Source organism: Mastigoproctus giganteus, chromosome 7 (genome assembly GCF_048544385.1).
Source record: "Mastigoproctus giganteus isolate SK-2022 chromosome 7, ASM4854438v1, whole genome shotgun sequence".
Lineage (NCBI taxonomy): Eukaryota > Metazoa > Arthropoda > Arachnida > Uropygi > Thelyphonidae > Mastigoproctus > Mastigoproctus giganteus.
In genome coordinates this window covers 181,639,315-181,656,020 of record NC_143581.1, presented here as the reverse complement: position 1 = coordinate 181,656,020, position 16,706 = coordinate 181,639,315, and the positions used below count along the sequence as shown (strand labels likewise).

General features: G+C 34.5%; 1 protein-coding gene across 5 annotated transcripts in view; it reads left to right on the top strand.

Annotated features, from left to right (window-relative positions):
* Positions 1–7,740, top strand: part of LOC150083375 (anoctamin-8-like) — a 423,636-nt gene extending 415,896 nt beyond the window's left edge. For all 5 annotated transcript variants that reach the window (XM_090377999.1, XM_090377998.1, XM_090378001.1 and 2 more), the window contains one exon: positions 6,592–7,740. In XM_090377999.1, the coding sequence (XP_090234125.1) occupies positions 6,592–7,470 (879 nt within the window). In that variant the 3' untranslated portion in view covers positions 7,471–7,740. The remainder of the gene's footprint in view (positions 1–6,591) is intronic.
* The last annotated feature ends 8,966 nt before the right edge of the window (positions 7,741–16,706 follow it).

The window sequence follows — 16,706 nt, the reverse complement described above, 5'->3', positions numbered from 1 at the left end:
AACAGATCGAAGTTTGTTCCAGCAGTTAACTACCTTCTGGCTGAATGCAAATTTCCACACATCTATTCTACAACTGTTCTTTCCTCAATTTGAATTTATGCCTCCTCAGGTTGGTAATCTGAGGAAGAATCCCATCAGAATTCAGCATTCTCAACCCATTCAAGGCCTTATGCACCTCAATCAGATCACCTTGCAGGTGCCTAGTCTCCAGCTACTGCAGAACTTAAGCCTTTCTTGGTAAGAGGACCCCTTTGTTCCTCTCACCAATCTTGTTGCCTTTCTCTGTACACGCTCAAGCAACTCTACATCCTTCCTGAAACGAGGCCTTCAGATCTGTACGCAGTACTCAAGGTGTGGCTTGACCACTGCCTTATATAAAGGTGGCAGGGCTGGCCCCGAGCTATGGGCGAGCCGGGCAGTTGCCCGGGGCACTGATGCTTTGGGCCACATGACATTGGGGTGTCGAAGGTTTGAGAGGACATATATGCTTCATGGAAGGGAGGGAATGTGTGGAGGTCCTTTTCTCTGTCCCTTTCTTCTCTATAGTGCAGTAAACAGTCAATTGAAAATTGTGGCTGCAAATTTGGATTTTACTGATGTCAACAAATTTTCTAATATAAAATCAAGGAAAGGATTGCAGGAATTTTGTTTTGCACTCAATAAAAATGTGACATTTGGCATTAATGACAAAAAATTCTTCTTAAATTTTTGTTTTGTATTTTTAAATAGCTTTGATGTAACTTGTTGTAATGTAATGTAAAATCTATATTTATTCTATAAGCATTTACTATTAAGTATTGTCAAGTGTCAGTCTGTCTCCAAATCCTTTCACTTCCAGATGGGATACTGATTTGAAATTTGGTATAGATATAGGTGATTGGCTACAATCCTATGTGCATCCCATTTCTTTGGGCGCCTCCGTAGCCAGGTGGGAAGGAGCAGCAGTGTGTAGCACACGCTTCTTGATTAGACTGGGGTTCGAGCCCGTCACCACCAAATACAGAGGATGCGGAAAGGTCAGGGAATGACCACCGCATATTCCGGAGCAATATGGCCTTAGTTGCTAATGCTCCTAAAAACCAAACAATAAATAAACAAACAAACAAACAAACAAACATCCAATTTCTTTCACAAGAGCAGCTGAAATTTAATTATAGAAACTATTATTATTATATAAATTAAAGGCAAGCTTAACTGCAACCCACTGCTAGTATTTTTGATAAATGTCCTTATAAAAAATTGACTCTTTTGTAAAATTTTTATTGTTAATATTTTAATATGACAATTAAAACATTATAAATATTCTGGTTGTCTTTTTATTTACTTAATATTAACTTAACTTAAATATTTACTTAATATTAAAAATATTAACTTAATAAAAACGCCTTCTTAAATTTTTTCTATCTGGAAGGGGGTGCAGGAATGCCTCCCCATCTGGGGAGCCAATATACCTCAGGCCAACCCTGTAAAAAGGGATAATCACCTTTTCCCTGCTAGTAAAATTCCTGTATATCATTGACAATACCCCATGGCTTGCTCTGGCAGACTGTCCGCATTGCTCAGAAAACTTCATATCTGACTGCACAATTACTCCCAGGTCTTTTTCATTTTCTACCACTTTAAGTGTAGTACCACATGGTACGTTTCTCTGGGGTTACTTCTACCCATATGCAGTACTTTGCATTTGTCAAGGTTAAACTTCAGTTGCCACTTCTCAGCCCATCTGCCTAAATTTTATTGATCCTGTTGCAGTAGAACACTGCCCTTACTGTCATTAACAGCCCTGCCAACCTTAGCATCATCTACAACCTTCAACACTAAGCCTGATATACCTTCATCAATATCATTGATAAATTGTTGACCATGATCAGTGTCGTGGTCAACTACTATTGGATGCTGAAAAGAGGAACAGTCACTGAATTGCCTGAGGAAGTCAAAAAGGCACAAGGTTAACTCGGTCTATTGAATAAGAAATCTAGGCTGTGTCCATCTATTCTTGACAAGAGGATATAGTCTTTGATATTTCTGTTTTTACATATTTTTATTGATATTATTTTTATAAAAATAACCTGTATAAAATATTTAAAAATACAAAATGAACCAGAAGCACCACCACCGATATTTTCATTTTTTTTTATCTATAAAACATTCTGACATTCAAATAACTTTTTAAGCTTTCATTAAAATGTAATTCAGATTTCTTATCAGCAGTAAAAATCAGAGAATTTTAATTTAAATGCAGACTAGTGTAAAAGTCTCCATTATCATTTTATATATAATTTAATATAAAATAAGAATATGCCAGTTGTATGGCAAGCCACGTAAGTGATGAAAGGAAATAAACCAGTACATAATTACAGCAACAAAGAGAAAGGGAGTAATAAATCAAGATAAAGGGGATTTTAGAAGGAATGCACTCCTAAAATAATTTAGTAAATATCTTGATATTTTAAGGAGTCCTTATGTGCTGTAATGTAATAACTAGATCGTATGTATAGCTTAGCTTAATTTTCAGCACTCACCTCATAGTAATCCGCTTAGCTGGTGGAGGGTTTTATCACATACATAGTGGTTGTAGGATTCTAATACTTTACAGGGATTATGGGTTTTAAAATTAAGTTATGGGCTGTAGAAAAATTTTTAAGAAAGGAAAGTGCACCTTCCATGGTTGCCTAATTAAATTAAATTAAGAGAAAGAAAGAAAGGGAAATATATATATATATATATATAAGGGAAATATATATATATATATATATATATATATATATATATATAAGAAAGAAAGGGAAATATATATATATATATATATATATATATATAAGGGAAATATATATATATATATATATATATATATAAGGGAAATATATATATATATATATATATATAAGGGAAATATATATATATATATATATATATATTTCCCTTTCTTTCTCTTAATTTAATTTAATTAGGCAACCATGGAAGGTGCACTTTCCTTTCTTAAAAATTTTTCTACAGCCCATAACTTAATTTTAAAAACCCATAATCCCTGTAAAGTATTAGAATCCTACAACCACTATGTATGTGATAAAACCCTCCACCAGCTAAGCGGATTACTATGAGGTGAGTGCTGAAAATTAAGCTAAGCTATACATACGACCTATTTAGTAAATATTCAAATTAATAAAAAAATACCAAATAATATATTAAAATAATATTGCCACAACCAACAACTGATAAATGTACAAAACGTTTATTAAAAGAAAATATATAATTAAAAATAAAACAAGATAGACTGCATTAAAAATTAAAATTTAGACAAATTAAAAGGTACAAAATCAAGCAGATAAGGCAAGTAGCTTTCGAGGCAAGAGCCTCTTTGTCAACTTACTGATGCCTATGAAAGGTCTAGAGGGAGAACTGCCTTGTGCATACATATTGATACCCAGCTATGGACCATGCTTGGCGAAAGAAAGAAAGGAAAGAAGGGAGGGAAGATGTAATGGAAGTGGACATCAACTGCCAGTGTTGACAGTTGATGACTCAGCATTGCTGTTGCAACGTATATTAGACATTATTAGGTCATCACCTTATTATGTTGATGAGAGGTGGCAATTCTCTAGTTGTCCTGACTCAAATTCATTCATTTTGGTTCTTGAGTGAATCAACTAAGTTGACTCATTCAAGATCAATTAACCTTGCAAAGAAGGTATATCAGGCTTAATGCTCAATTTTTCAGAAGATATGGTTGGCACGGTAGCTAATACAGTAATCAATAAAATCTATAAAAATTCAGCAAATAGACTGAGAAGTGGCAATTGAGCTTTAACATTGTCAAATGCAAGTACAGTGGACCCCTGCTTTACGATTGGTTCACTGTATGATCAAATCACTTTATGATGGACTCTCCATATTAAAATACCGTTCACTATACAATATGTAGTAAGTGCTGGTCGTGATTACATTTTCCAATTGAATTTTAATCCTATTAAACAGCAATTCTAATAAGTGACAATAGGAGGAATATTATCCACAGACTATAAAAGTAAAGATATAAAGCATAAATTTACACTTTATTACCTTACCAATTAACAAAATTAAATGACGTGAAAATTGGAAGAATATTATCCACAGGTTAGGAACATAAAAATAAATTTACGCTTACATACATAGCCTAATTGATACTGTAATGTACATACTAATTGATATTTTTGTTTACTGACTTTTTTTTTTTTTTGTTTTGTGTTATAAAATTTAAAGCAGTAAGAAGGATAAGCAATCAGTAACAAAGAACATGGCATGCACAAATTGCAACTAACATGATATGTGCAAATGAGATAGGGAGTAACAAGTTTATGAAACTTAAAAAATAGGAATGAAGAGAAGATTCTGAAAATTTGTTTTTTATGTGATTGAAGATTTCATGGAAGGAGAAACACATTTCACCATAATAACGTAAAAACCCACAGAATTTTGGCTATCGGTATTGTGGAAAATGCAATAAGATCAAGTTTACCACCAGTTTATAATAGATAGCACTAACAGAAAAGTCCAATAAACCAGAAACTACAAATTGTTTTTATTGTTTTATGGTAGTGACCTCCAGAAATGTGCTTTAGAAAAATATCACAAAGGCATTCAAAATTGATTCTTATAACCGAACATATGAAAGCGATGAAAGAGGAGTGCGTGATTTGAATTTGTTTTTTTAAATAAAGTGGCTTATTCTTCTAACCAGTGATTGTGTTAACTGACACCTCTATGATGCACCGAAATTTTAAGCGTGACTTTTTTTCAGATAACACTGGAAAATACGGTATTCAGTATTCTATGTAAAAGTAATACAATTTCCATTATAAAAATCTTCTTTTAGAGAGATAAATAACTTGGTTATATAGCAAAAATTTCAACTTCTGAGGTCTTGGAATGAATTACCAAAAAAACAATGTGTTATTGTGTTCACATTATCGTATTTTAATGATACAATGGTGTCTCTGGAATGGATTAATATCGTAAAGCTGGGATCCACTGTAGTGCACGTGGGCTGTTAGGATAACTCAATGGTTTTCAACCGGGGTGCTATGACACCCTAGGGTGCAGCAACAACATTCCAGGGTGCCACATAGTTTGGGTTTAAGTTACTTAAACTTTTTTTTTTTTTAACATATAACATTTTTTTTTAATATTATATATATATATATACACAGAGAGAGAGAATTGGATCAACAGGCAGAAAATTGAATAGGGGTGCCATTATTAAAAAAAGGTCGAAAACCACTGGGATAACCCTTTTTTTTTTCTTTTTTTTTTTTTTTCTTCAATGATATACAGGAATTTTACCAGCAGGGATAAGGTGTGGTTAGGCCACATCTTGAACACTGTTTACAGGTCTGGAAGCCTTATTTTAGGAAGAATGTGGATCAGTTTAAATGAGTGCAGAGAAGAGCAATGAGATTAGTGAGAGTAACAGAAGGGTACTTACTAAGAAAGACTTCAGTTCTGCAAATTGCAGCATCTGGAAATCAGGCACCTGCAAGAAGATCTGACTTAGGTGTTAAAGAATACGAATGGATTGAGTAAGCTAAATGCTGATGGCATCCTTACTGTTATTCAGACAACACACATTAGGGGGCATAAGTTTAAATTGAGGAAAGATGGTTGCATGATGGATATGCAGAAATTTGCTTTATTGCTTTATTGTTAGAACAAACTTCCATCTATTGTTTGGAAGTGAGTGGCTTGAATAAATTTAAGGAAGAACTAAACAAATTATTAGAGGGGATGGATATATGATGTGGGAAGGGTTTTTTTTGGCTGATGCTATATAAGCTTGCTTCTTTGTATCATTTGCCAATACTATACTAACTGGGAATAAATTGGTGGGCTGCCAGCAGATTAAATTGTGAAAGACACACACTATAAGTTTACTCTTAACTACAAGCATGGCACAGGAACAAAATCCAGAAGTGATAGTTCTCCCCCCCCCCCTCCTCCTCTTGTGGATGAACTTGCTAGAGTTCAGCCATAGACAGTTTTATTTTATCCATACAGGCTTACGTTTTTAGGTAAACTTACGTTTTCAGGTAATCTTTTGGAATATCCTCATAGTGTATGGCCAGGTTTAATAGATGCCAGAAAACTATAAACAAGTTGTGTTGGCATTTAGAAACAAATCTGAATTAGCCTTTAATTATGTGTACAAATGAAATGCTTTCCTAGAATCTATGACTATTCTCATATTTTGTTAAATGTTATAGAACAAAGAATCAGATAAGATTACTTAAAGTAATTACTTAAATTATATAAATTTTCTGTTTTTCTTTTACATATTGTTGCTTAACCATTAGAGATTTTATAAGTTTCACTTTCTGCTTATTCATATGCTTTAACCATGATTAATCTCACCCATTATAAATCAGTATTTATGTTTATTCAAAAGTCAGCTCTTGCAATTTTGACTCTGTTCTGGAATGCTAGTGTTTTCTGTTTTTTACTTCATATATTTTATAATATAGGCAGTTAAATTCTATGACATTCTATATATTTTTCACATTTCAGTTGTGAAAAATTATTAAATTTATGTTAACATTTAATTTTTTTTGTATATTTTAGCATCTTAATAAAAATTCAGTATCCAAAGAAAGAACAAAAAAATATGATACATGTGGAATGTCGCATCATCCCAGTGGTGAGAATACATTGGAATTAAAAACCACAAAGTTAAGCATGGATAGTCAAAAAGATTTTTCTTGCCAGACATCACCTGTGAAACAGTTAGCTAATGACAGCTCATTCAAAATTAGAAAAGATGCTACGGTTATTAATACTGTGGTAAACAATACTGATGTTAAAAATACCAGTCCTGTGCAGAATCCTGTAATTAATGAGAAGGAGCACTTACAAGACATATCCATTATCAATAAACATGTTTCCACAAATAGCCCACAGTGCTCTACAAGATCATCAAAAAGCAATATTATTTGTATTGCAGATGATAATGGAAAGGAAGCAAAAGCTGATCAATCAAATTTTCAAGTTTCTGGAAACCAGTTAGATATATGCTCTTCTATAAAAATGTCTAACATAGCAGAAAACAAACAGATAGCCAGCCAGCAAGTTCTCTCAGCAGATCCAGATTATGATTCTTTAAGCATTAGTTTTGAAACTCCTTATTTGCCAAACATCAAGGATGAAAAAAAAGTTCACAGAAAACGTAGCCTTCCACATTTGAGGAATTTAAAGAAATCATCTCATGAATCAGAATCGCCACCCACTTCAGCACCTCCAGCGTCAGAGGGACGAAAATTTTTTAGTAGCAGCTCAGGAAGTTCATTTAGATTTTTTCCTGCATTATCATTGAAAAATAAGAAACATCCATTGTTTCGATCACATTCACTTCAGACTCAAAAAGCACAAGATGAAAAGCATAAAATGCCAGCCATAGATGAGCCTGACACTGAAAGTATTTTAAAAGGAAAAAAAACTGTATGACTCTAATACATCACAATAACACACAATTTATTCAGAATTCTAGTCACGGTACATTTTTGCATTGCTAAATTATTAAACATTTGAGAAGAAAATTTAACTAAATTTTGTGTATAACATGTAAGTATACTTTTTACCTCTTTGTACAGTATTCATACATCTCTCTCCCTATCTGTTTGTCATATACCTTATGTAACAGACTGCCAGTCATAAAACTTATTACATTATGAAGGATGTGTGGTATACTATATATCATCAGTACAAAAAAAAAAAAAAAAAAAACTGGCCATCAACATCATTTTTTCTTTTACATTATGAAGTATCTTTCAATATGTGATAAGTTTTATTATTGCTATTGTGCATGTCCAGTCTTATATTCAGAAAGTGCGTAGTTTGTTTTATTATTCGTCTTATGTCATCCTTTCTTAAAAGATCCTTGTTCATGTGCAACTGTTTTTCCTGCATTTTTGTGATAGAGCCTATTTACCAAAATAAGATACCATGAATTATAATGATTATTGATTATTTATAATATATTTCAGTGTAAATAAATTTCACACAGAAGAAAAAGTAAATGTGTCTGTTTGTATATCTCTGCATGTAGGGAAATGGGGAAATCAGTGTATATTCTTAACAGCTCTTTATATAAGATTTTTTAATTTCAATAAACAATGGATATGCATTCCAGATTTATGTTCTTTCATTTATTTAAATCAAAACTAAGAGATATTCTGCAAATATTTTATAAATCGGGTTTGATGGACATTTGTAAATTAACGGTAAGGTGTTTAGCCGTACTCTCCCAGAATTTTGTCAGCAGCTTACTAATGTATTATCTTTAATAAAAATCAATTCTTAACATCAACTTGTCCTTGTGTCCATACACAAATTTACAATAAAATTTTCTTCAAGTGATGTTGCAATTTAGAAGGCAGTTGTATTCCATAATGCTTATGTTTTCTGATTTTGCAGTACAGTTAACTCAATTTAATTAAATTGAGTTAATTGTACTGCAAAAATTGTACTTAAATTAAAATAGTGAATACTATTTTAATGTAAATTTTACAATGATGAAAATATTTTCAGTTGTCACTTGACTTCTCATTTATTAGTGTTTCATAAGTCTCATTTGATCAAGATGTTTTTGACAAAAAAAGTCAGTACAATAAATTATTTTGCAAGTCCAACTGTGCTTAAAATGTATTGGATTAAAATGGAAAAAAAAAACAATGTAAAAATTGTGAATGGATTTATTTGAGGAGGGGAAATTTGGAAGTTTAAAAATATGTGTGGCAAAAGAATTCAATATTTTACATTCTATCACATTTTATATATTTTTGGCTGATTATACTTAAATTCATATTCAAAATTATTTTACACCACAGAATTCAGTTGCTTGGAAAGCTATTTTTATTTGGGAGATGCTTGCACATTTTGAACCTGCTGGAGTTGCACCTGAGTCTAAGGATGACTCATATATATATATATATATATATATATATATATGGTTTAATAACCTTAGCCATTTCTTTTATATTCCAGATAGCTACCATCAGCTCCTTATGCTTTTTTCACTTTAAAGCCTGATAATTACTTCTCTGGAACTCTTTAATTTATTGCAAATTAATTTTATTATGAATAATTGTTAGCTGAACAGTCTTCTTACTTTGAAAAGTATACACCATGAATATATGTGAAATGAGTCTGGCTGCATATTTTTGAAACTCTTCACTGCAGGTTAATTTTTGAAATAATTTTGAGGTTTTTTTTTCATTTTAATATACTAAACTGTAGTTAATATATAGTTTGAATTCCTATAGTCACATAGGTTAGTTTATTTTTGTATTTGGAAACTACAGCTTAATATTCAGATAGCCTTTGCTATTGATATTTATGTGGGAATTTTATTACTTTCATTACTAGTTAAATTTAATTTCACTAGTGGTTAAAAGTTTTGTTAGCAGCATAATTTCAGTAATACTCTGTTAATTTAAATTCTATAGTATATTGTAAGTTTGAATTTGTAAAGTATTTGGAAAGTTACAGCTTAATATTCAAATAGCCTTTGTTATCAATATTTTGGCCAGAAATTTCGTAACTTTCATTCAGTAGCTTAAATTTAAGTTTTATCAACAGTTTAATTTCTGCATTATTTTGTTAACATAAATTCTGTAATATATTGTAAATTTAAATTTTGTAATCTTTGTAAAGTTCAAATCTTGGTCCTTGAGGTTGTCACAGACATTCTCTCAGATATGCCAGACAAGCTGTACTTGCTATCTGGGAGTCTAAAACGCTGATGGAAACTGATATTCGGGTGACATTCAAGTCAAGTAGACCCAATTTCGGCGAAGTTTGGACGGTCTGTAACAGCCAAAACCTCTGTTTGCACCTTCACTACGGTGGGACTGTTAGTAATCCTGGGTATAACCTCCATGCACAAGCACACTGGGTGACCACCCAGGTATGAACCAACATAAGCAGGGGTTGAGGTGCAGTGCCCACACCACATGGAGGAATACCGCCCCTCTGTGTTACCAGGCAATACTAGGGGGTAGATGACTCGCATCAACTTATTGGAAGCTTGAAGTGGTGGAACCCATGTTTAGTCTCCAGAGCTAAGTTTCGGTCAACCCTTCCCCATCTCTTCCATCATGCAGTATGACTGACGACTTTTGAGGTTATGATGCATCATGGCGAGATCCAATTTTCCTTACATTTTGAGGGTACAGCTCTAAAACAGTGTTCGCAGGCCAGCCACTAGTTAGTACACCGGACCGAACCTATTGGTAACTCTTTAGAAGGCTTCCAGATCAGCTAGTGTATAATCTTGCTACCTCTACTCTACCAGATAGTGACTGGAGGGAGTCCGAGTATTGTGTATACGGGGGGCCATTGTCAAGGCCATGTTATGTCAACGATCTGGGTATATTATTACCATGTGTATGCCATATCCAAAAATTTAATTACTTCATACAGCACTGTCCTACTTCATACATTTCCCCACCCCACACTTTTCCTTACTATTGAATACACCATGAATTGTCAAACTAATAGAGTAAGCTTATCTGCAAAAAGATCTAAACCTCCCAAACACTTCCTAGTTCAATTCACAATATACATGTTCTCAATTCTAATCTCAACGATGTCCATTTCCACTTTCAATCTGCCAAACCCCATGTACTTTTTCGGACAGAATCTCAGTTATCCGTTGATTCAACTACTGCTCATCTCAGTTGCCCAAAGTATTCACTGTATGATTCCTTTCGTCTCAAAGGTGGTACTTGTGCATATGTCCATTCCGATATTCCCGGTCAGAGACTTGGTAATTTGGAATCTCCTCTTTTTGATCTTTTCTGGCTTAAAATCTCTCTCCCTCATTGTGTTAAATTCATCTGTTGTCTCTACTGTTCTCCCAACTCCACTAATCACTTGGAGCTCTTTGCAACTTGACTTTCCCCAGTCCAACATTCCTAACAGTGAGGTAATTTTCCTTGGTGATTTTAATGTTCACAATTCCAGCCTGCTTCCGTTTTCTAGTCACACCGACCCAGCTGGTCGAAACGCTGAGGCTTTTGCAATTTCTAATTACCTTGCACAGATTGTTCATTTACCTACAAGAATACCGGACAATCTCAACCATACAGCCAAACACGCTTGATCTTTTTCTCACAAACAACCCTTTTAAGTACATGGTCGAAGTGAGTGGTCCTTTAGGTACCTCAGATCACAACTTTCTGATTGTCTCTTCTCCAATGGAGCCCTTATCTCATGGCTATTCCCAACTTCGTATTGTTTGGCATTACAAAAATGCAAAATGGGTTGATCTGCGAGATTTCTTTTCCTTGGTTGGATCACTGTTTCAAAACTTCTGAAGTCAACATTTGCTCAGATTGTGTCAGTGAAATTATTCTTGTAGGAATGGAATCCTTTATCCCACACTCCACTTTAAAATCTCGTTCTTTATCTAAACCTTGGTTTTCCAATAAATGTGCTAAGGCTGTTCAAGAGAAGAACGTTGCATATCGTAATTGGCTTGTTTCCAATTCTTCAGTTTCATTTTCTGCCTCCATCAAAGCTCACAACTATTGTAAAGCTGTCATCAGTCCAAACTAGATTTTGAACAGGCTAAGAGTAGAACACTTGCTTCTTGCCCTAATGGTAGCCGAGCATTCTGGTCTCTTGCCAAAGCTATTGGCCGCAACTTTTGCCCATCTCTGCTCCCACCTCTGTCCAAACTAGATGGTTCTGTTGTCACTTCAGCCAAGGATAAAGCAGACCTGCTAGCATCCCATTTTTCTTCCAGCTCATGTATTAATGATCTTGGTAAAACACCTCCAACCATTCCTAACACGGTCCATTCAATGCCTCCTGTGGTCTTCTGTCAAAAGGATATCAGAAGGATTTTGACGAATCTCGATGCTAAGAAAGCTCAAAGTCCTGATGGTATTTCTCCACTTGTTCTCAAAACCTGTGCTCCTGAAATTACTCCTATTCTTTGCCACCATTTTTCACTTTCTTATTCCAAAGGTGTTTTTCCTTCTGCTTGGAAACTTGCTCATATCCAGCCAGTTCCTAAAAAGAGTTACAAGTCCCTCCCATCCAATTATCGTCCCATTGCAATTACTTCTACTCTTAAGTAATGGAGAAATCAGTTAACCGCCAACTCTTAAAATACCTAGAAACCTTCCATTTGATCAACAATTGCCATTATGGATTCTGTCAGTGTTGATCCACTGGTGATATTCTGGCTTATATTACTCATATATGGACAAATTCAATGGAAAAGTTTGGTGAAACACAAGCAGTTGCTCTTGACATCTCAAAGGCTTTCGATCGTGTTTGGCATAAAGGTCTTCTAAACAAGCTTCCATCTTATGGTTTGCCAACTGTTTTTTGTAATTGGCTATCCAGTTTTTCTCTCTGATCGCTCACTGAGGGGTGATGGTAGATGGCTCTCTGTCTTCTAACTTCTCCACTAATGCCAGTGTCCCCCAAGGTTCAGTTCTTTCCCCCACTCTTTTCCTTTTGTATATTAATGACCTTCTTCCATTGACTGGAAATTCTATCCATAGTTTTGCCAATGATAGCACATTGCATTCCACTTTCCATTTTGAAAAATCTTGCGCTGCTGAATCAGCTTCAACTTCTCAAATATCCACTACCAATTCCTTAAATGCCGATCTCCAGGTAATTCTCAAGTGGGACAAAGACAATGTAGTTGATTTCAATCCTTCTAAAACTCAGTCTTGTCTTATATCTTGTAAAAAGGATTCTTCTGCTCCTATGCTTATCTTTGGTGACGCTCCGATTTCTAGGCAAAATGATGTATCTCTTTTGAGGATTACCCTGACTTCTAATCTCTCTTAGCACAAGAACATTACAAATATTGCTTCCTCTGCATCTAAAAAACTTGGTTTTTTCTTTTGCTCTCGGCATTACTTTTCTTCCAAACAGCTGTTCACTCTGTACAAATGGCAAAGCCACCCTACCATGGAATATTGTTCCAACATCTGGGGCAGTGCCCCCGGAACCTCTCTCAAGTTTCTAGATTCCATTCAGAAGAGGGCAGTTAGGTTAATTGATGACTCCCCTTTAACAGAGTCTCTCCACTGTCTCGTAGACGTACTGTTTCTGCTGCATTCCTTTTCTACGGATACTTCCCTGGGCACTGTTCTTCTGAATTGGCTTCTATAATTCCCGCTCTCTCTTTCAAAACAATCTGAATATGTGCTGCCCCCAGCCAGCATCCATTTACTGTCCAACTTCAAACTCACAGAACCAATTTTTTTTGGCTGTTGCTACATAAGCTCATATGCTTGCTTTCTTGCATCATGTGCCTCTGTTACTATCTCCTGACCTGCCAAGTGATGCATCCCTGATTTGGGTCCCAGAAAAGAATAGTCAAGTGCAGACTGCTCTGGTTGAAGGTGATCTAGTTTTATTAGGCAACTCTATTGTCAGGGAAACAGGTAACATTTTTTTGTAAAGAAGATAGGTTGTCCAGAAACAGTGTTTGTCTGGCACAAAAATTAATGAAGTTACCAACAGATTGTCCGATTTTAAGGGAGGTAAAGGGAGAATTATTATTTATGTGGGGACTAATGATATTAAACATACACCACCTGACCGTCTGTTGGATAAATATAGGACTATGCTGAGAGTTATGTCAGAATGGGTATGTGTATCTTCAATTCTGCCCATACATGATAGGAGAGATTATATGCTGAAAGCCTTGTGGACTAACTTGAGAGTTGAGGGAATCTGCAAGGCTCTGGGAGGGGGGGATTTTTATCAGCGTGGCCGGTATTTGTAGGTAGAGGGAATCTATTTTGTAGAAATGATATTTTGAACAAAGGTGGTGCAAGGATTTTTGCTAGTATCACTGAGGATACCCTAAGGGTTCAGGGAAACTGCTAGTTAGGAAGGAGAAGGGTAATTTAGATCAGTATTTATCTGTTGATATGGGTCAAAGTAATGCTTGCACTCACCTCATGAATTCTTTTTTGTTGCCATAACAGCCAATGTTAAGATATTCTGAGGGTAGCAATGTTTCAAATAAGGGGGGGAAAATAAAGCTTGGGATACAAACCTAAATAACTTCAAGCAGTGTGTCAGGGTAGTAAACTATACAAGTTTACTTGGTCTCAGCTGTGTCTACAGTAATGTCAGGAGTGTTGTCAATAAAATGGCTGAATCTGAATTCCTGGTTAGGACTACAAATGCTGATATAATTGAGCTAATGCCGACTGGGCTAGCCGGGTGGGTAAAGTGCCTGCCTGGCAACCCAAAGGTCGTGGGTTCAAATCCTGCCTCGGGCTTGGATCAGAGTAGTGCAAAAACCTTGGGAGGTGCATTATGGCCACAGAAACCGATGCACCAACAACTAACAAAAAAAAAATATAAAAATAAATAAATAAATAATTGAGCTAACAGAAACATGGTGATGATTAGTTGCACTATGTATTTATAATATATTTAGGAAGGATAGATGGGTCATGCTTCTTATCAAAAGCAGTCTTAGTGCAAAAAGAGCTCTTGCTGTCTGAAGTTACATCTGCCAGCATAGAATCTGTGTGGTGTGGTAGATGATTATTATTTGTTCCAGCATATTAAAGAAATATGCTGGTACAAATACTATCGGTGGAAATATTCTTGAACTCATCATTACTAACAAATCAGATGATATCACAGGGTTTAAAGTACAGGAATTGTCAGGAAGTGATCATGCAATCGTCAATTGGAAGATGAAGAAATGTTGCAGTAGTTAAAGGTAAAGCTATGAGTTTTAACTTCAGAAGAGGGGACTTTGACAGGTTAAGGTGCTATATATGGCATCTGTGAATTGGCCAGATTGCCAAGGGATGGTGAATATATTTGAAGTATGGAATACTTTTAAAGCAAAAATCACAGAAGCCATGAATGCATACATATATACCTTTAAGAAAATACTGCAGGAAGAGGATTATGAAATGGATGACTGCAGAGCTGGCTGGTCAAAAAGAGCAGAAAAAGAAAGCATGGGATAGTTACAGTGTTGAGAAGTACCGAAGCCTACAACAGGTACAAATTTAATGAAGTGTCCTTGTATGGACCTCATTGAAGGGAAAGTTAAGTGTTTCTTCAAACTATTTCCTGAGCATCATCTTGTTTTCAACAAATGCCTGCTTGAAGAAATTTTTCCCTTGTCTTGGAAGGATGTTCTTCTTAAGATCATTTTGAAGTCGCCTGAAAAACTTAAAACTGAGCCCTCTTCTTATCCAATTGCACTTCTTATGGGTTTGGACAAGTTCTATGAATGCATGCTTTCACAACGAATATTGCAATATATGCAAGAAAATTTGGGATTCTCAAATAAACAATATAGCTTTACTCCTGGTCATGGTACAGAGGATGCTTTAAAATCTTTGGTTAAATTGATTAGAGATTCAAATGCAAAATATGTAGTAGTAGCTCATACACTTGCTTTCTTGCATGTGATGCAAGAAAGCAAGTGTATGAGCTTATGCTGCATCAGCCAAAAAAAATTAAAAAAATAAAATTTACAAAACAATTCCCTCTAAATCAGGTGTGGCTAACAAGTTGATCGCGGCTTTAATTTCGGTCGATCATGATGTATTTTAAATATATACAAAAATAGATTAGTCAAAATATAAATATTATTATTATGTGCCCCGCTGCATACACTTATTACAAATTGGTTCAATCATGTATCTACTCTTGTCATCGTGCAGCCGCTAGGCTTGTCTAGTGAAAATTTACTGTTATATTGTGGAGAGTATAGTGTATGTGTCGAATTCTTATTTAGCTTACTTAATATTAATAACTGGACAGTATTATACATTAATTTAATATCCTTTGATTTAAAATGAATACTACGAAAAAGAGTAAAATGTATCCTTTTCATCAAGAGTGGGAACTAGAATACTTTTTTGTAAAGATAAAAGAAAAATGTTGTTGCTTGATTTGCAAAGTTTCCGTGGCTATACCCAAAAAAGTAAATTTAGAAAGGCACTTCATGGTAAATACTAATTGGAATTTCCGCCTAATAGTGACCTTAGAAAAAAATAAATTAAAAGAACTTAAATCCAGATTATTCACACAACAAAATTTCTTCATGACACCTAATTTACAATCTAAAGCAGTAACTGTAGGATTATTTAAAGTGAGTCATCTTCTTGCAAAAAAAATGAAAACCATTTTCTGATGGTCAATTCATCATAGACGCATTTTTAGAAATAACACATTCTTTTTGAAACATTTAAGGACAAAATTGAAATTAATAGTGCTCTTCAAGATTTGCAATTATCTTGAAATACTGTGATGCTACGCATCAAAAATGTGAGCAAACAACTGCGTGCTCACATTGCTAATTGTGTGCCCTTTTCTTTACAACTGGATGAATCTACAGACGTCAGTGATACAGCTCAATTTTATTCGTATGAGTTTTGATGATTCTGCCACTAGAGAAGAACTGTTGGGTATGGTTTCATTAAAAGAAAGAAATAGAGGTGTGAGATATTTAATGGATTCAAAAATTCATTAAATTTTTGAATGGTCAATTCATCGATTTATTAAATTTTCATTAAAAATTCATTAAATTTTAAATTTAAAAAATTAAATTACCACTATTTAAGCGCGTGTTAATAACAACAGATGGAGCTAAAGCAATGCAGGGGCATCTTGTTGAATTCATTGCATCGTGCCAAAAGGATGATGAATTCCCAGATTTTTTGAGT